At 57.6% G+C, this 1,827-nt stretch overlaps 1 protein-coding gene across 1 annotated transcript; it reads left to right on the plus strand.

Moving 5' to 3' along the window:
- Positions 1–270: 270 nt before the first annotated feature.
- LOC143019987 (uncharacterized) lies at positions 271–1,497 on the plus strand. The gene has a single exon (XM_076176069.1). The coding sequence runs from the start codon at positions 271–273 to the stop codon at positions 1,495–1,497; it is 1,227 nt and encodes a 408-aa protein (XP_076032184.1).
- Positions 1,498–1,827: the final 330 nt, after the last annotated feature.

The following is a 1,827-nucleotide window of genomic DNA, read 5'->3' on the forward strand; positions in this document are numbered from 1 at the left end:
GCAGGCTTTAGGAAGAGATGAAGCGTCACGGACCACATCGTGAGGCTGTCTGAACATATCCGAAGGGCCCAGCGACAGAGGAGGATCTTGCACACCTGCTTCCTGGACATCGCCAAAGCATTCGACACGGTCTGGCACGCCAAGCTCCTTCACAAACTAAAATCCTTGGGAGTCTCCCCAGCTATCTACGCTTTCACCCGATCGTTCCTCTCCAATCGCTCCATCTCGGTGAGATGGAAGGGAACCCTCAGCCAACAGGCCCCCGTCGACATGGGAGTCCCCCAAGGCTCTGTCGTGGTCCCCCTACTCTTCACACTACTGCTGGCGGATGTCGGAAAAGGCGTGCGCAGCGACAGGGTCGTCACTGCCTATGCCGACGATGTAGCACTATGGCGCAAGTCTAGGCACAGGCGTCCCAAGCGGGACTCTGCACAACACAAAGCGGAACTTCGGGTATTCCAAAGTCAAATAGAGCTGGTGGTGGCACAACTCACGAGCCTGGGATTCTCACTCTCCTCGACCAAAACGGTGTACATACCTGTACATCAAGTTGGCTACAATAGGGGAGAGTATCCCAACTGGAACCACATCACAGCCTGTGGCTCACCTGTGAAGCCCACGGCCTCAGCTCGATACCTGGGAGTCATTTTCCAGAGAGACGGAAGGTGGACCAAGCACATCCAACAGGTCTCCCGAAACGCTAGACGAGCACTCAACCTGGTTCGGGCTATCCGACACGAGTCCTGGAGTAAGCACCGTGCCAACCTTATTCCCATAGTTCAGAGTCTTGTGCGCTCTCGGCTCCTCTTTGGTGCCCCTGCCCTCCACGACCTACCGCCAGAGACCCTACGCAACATGACCCGGATCGAGTGCCAAGCACTCCGCCTAGCGCTCGGTCTACCGACATCAGTCCCGCAGGAGCAGGTATACAGCGAAGCTGGGATCCTTCCTCTCCGACATCGTCTCAAGCGGGACGCCTGCAGATACCTTTTTGGCTCCGCGAGGGTCCCAAACTCTACGGATGCGGAACTGACAGAAGGCTGGGTCGAAAACCAGACTACAGCTCTTATTCAAGGCCTGCCCAGCTCAATAAAGGACATCTGTCTCGCAGCCGGACTTCGACCAGACGACCGAAGGCTTGTATCCCAGCATCAATTCGACCCTGTTCCTCCCTGGGACCTGGACCTTCCCGACGTCACACCTGGCATCCCCGGACTAAACCGCGACGACAGCCCCCACCTGCTGTTAATGCGGACCCGAGAGTTACTGGCAAGAAAATATGCAGAAGACTTCCTCATCTACACAGATGGCTCCGTCCGTGAGGACGGCCGCACTGGAGCGGGAGTCTTTCTGCAGCCGACAAACGAATCCTTCTCGGTGAAGCTTCCCCCACCACCGTCCAAACGGCCGAGCTCGTCGCCATCCGAGAAGCAGTCATCAACCTACCCCAACCTCCACCACGAGTCACCATCCTCTCTGACTCCCGAACAAGCCTGAATATCCTGCAGGGAGCATACTACGAGTCGAGGCCCGAACTCCTCGACGACATACTACGCCTTTCGACTGAGGCCACAAATCTAGGCGTCCACCTCCGTTTCCAGTGGGTCCCATCCCACGTGGGACTACAAGGAAATGAAATGGCGGATAGCGCCGCCAAACGAGGCGCTCTACTGCCAGAGGAAAACCGGGTCGTGCTTCAGCTCACGACCTGCGACGTTTTCCGCAGGATAGAACAAGCTTCCTGGGACATCTGGGAGTCGGACTACGCCGCCACCGCAGCCTCCCGGGGATGGCCCACTACTCGCCCTATGACCAAGGCCTCGGCCT

Source organism: Oratosquilla oratoria, chromosome 3 (genome assembly GCF_046742065.1).
Source record: "Oratosquilla oratoria isolate Oo_2021 chromosome 3, ASM4674206v1, whole genome shotgun sequence".
In the NCBI taxonomy this organism is placed as follows: domain Eukaryota; kingdom Metazoa; phylum Arthropoda; class Malacostraca; order Stomatopoda; family Squillidae; genus Oratosquilla; species Oratosquilla oratoria.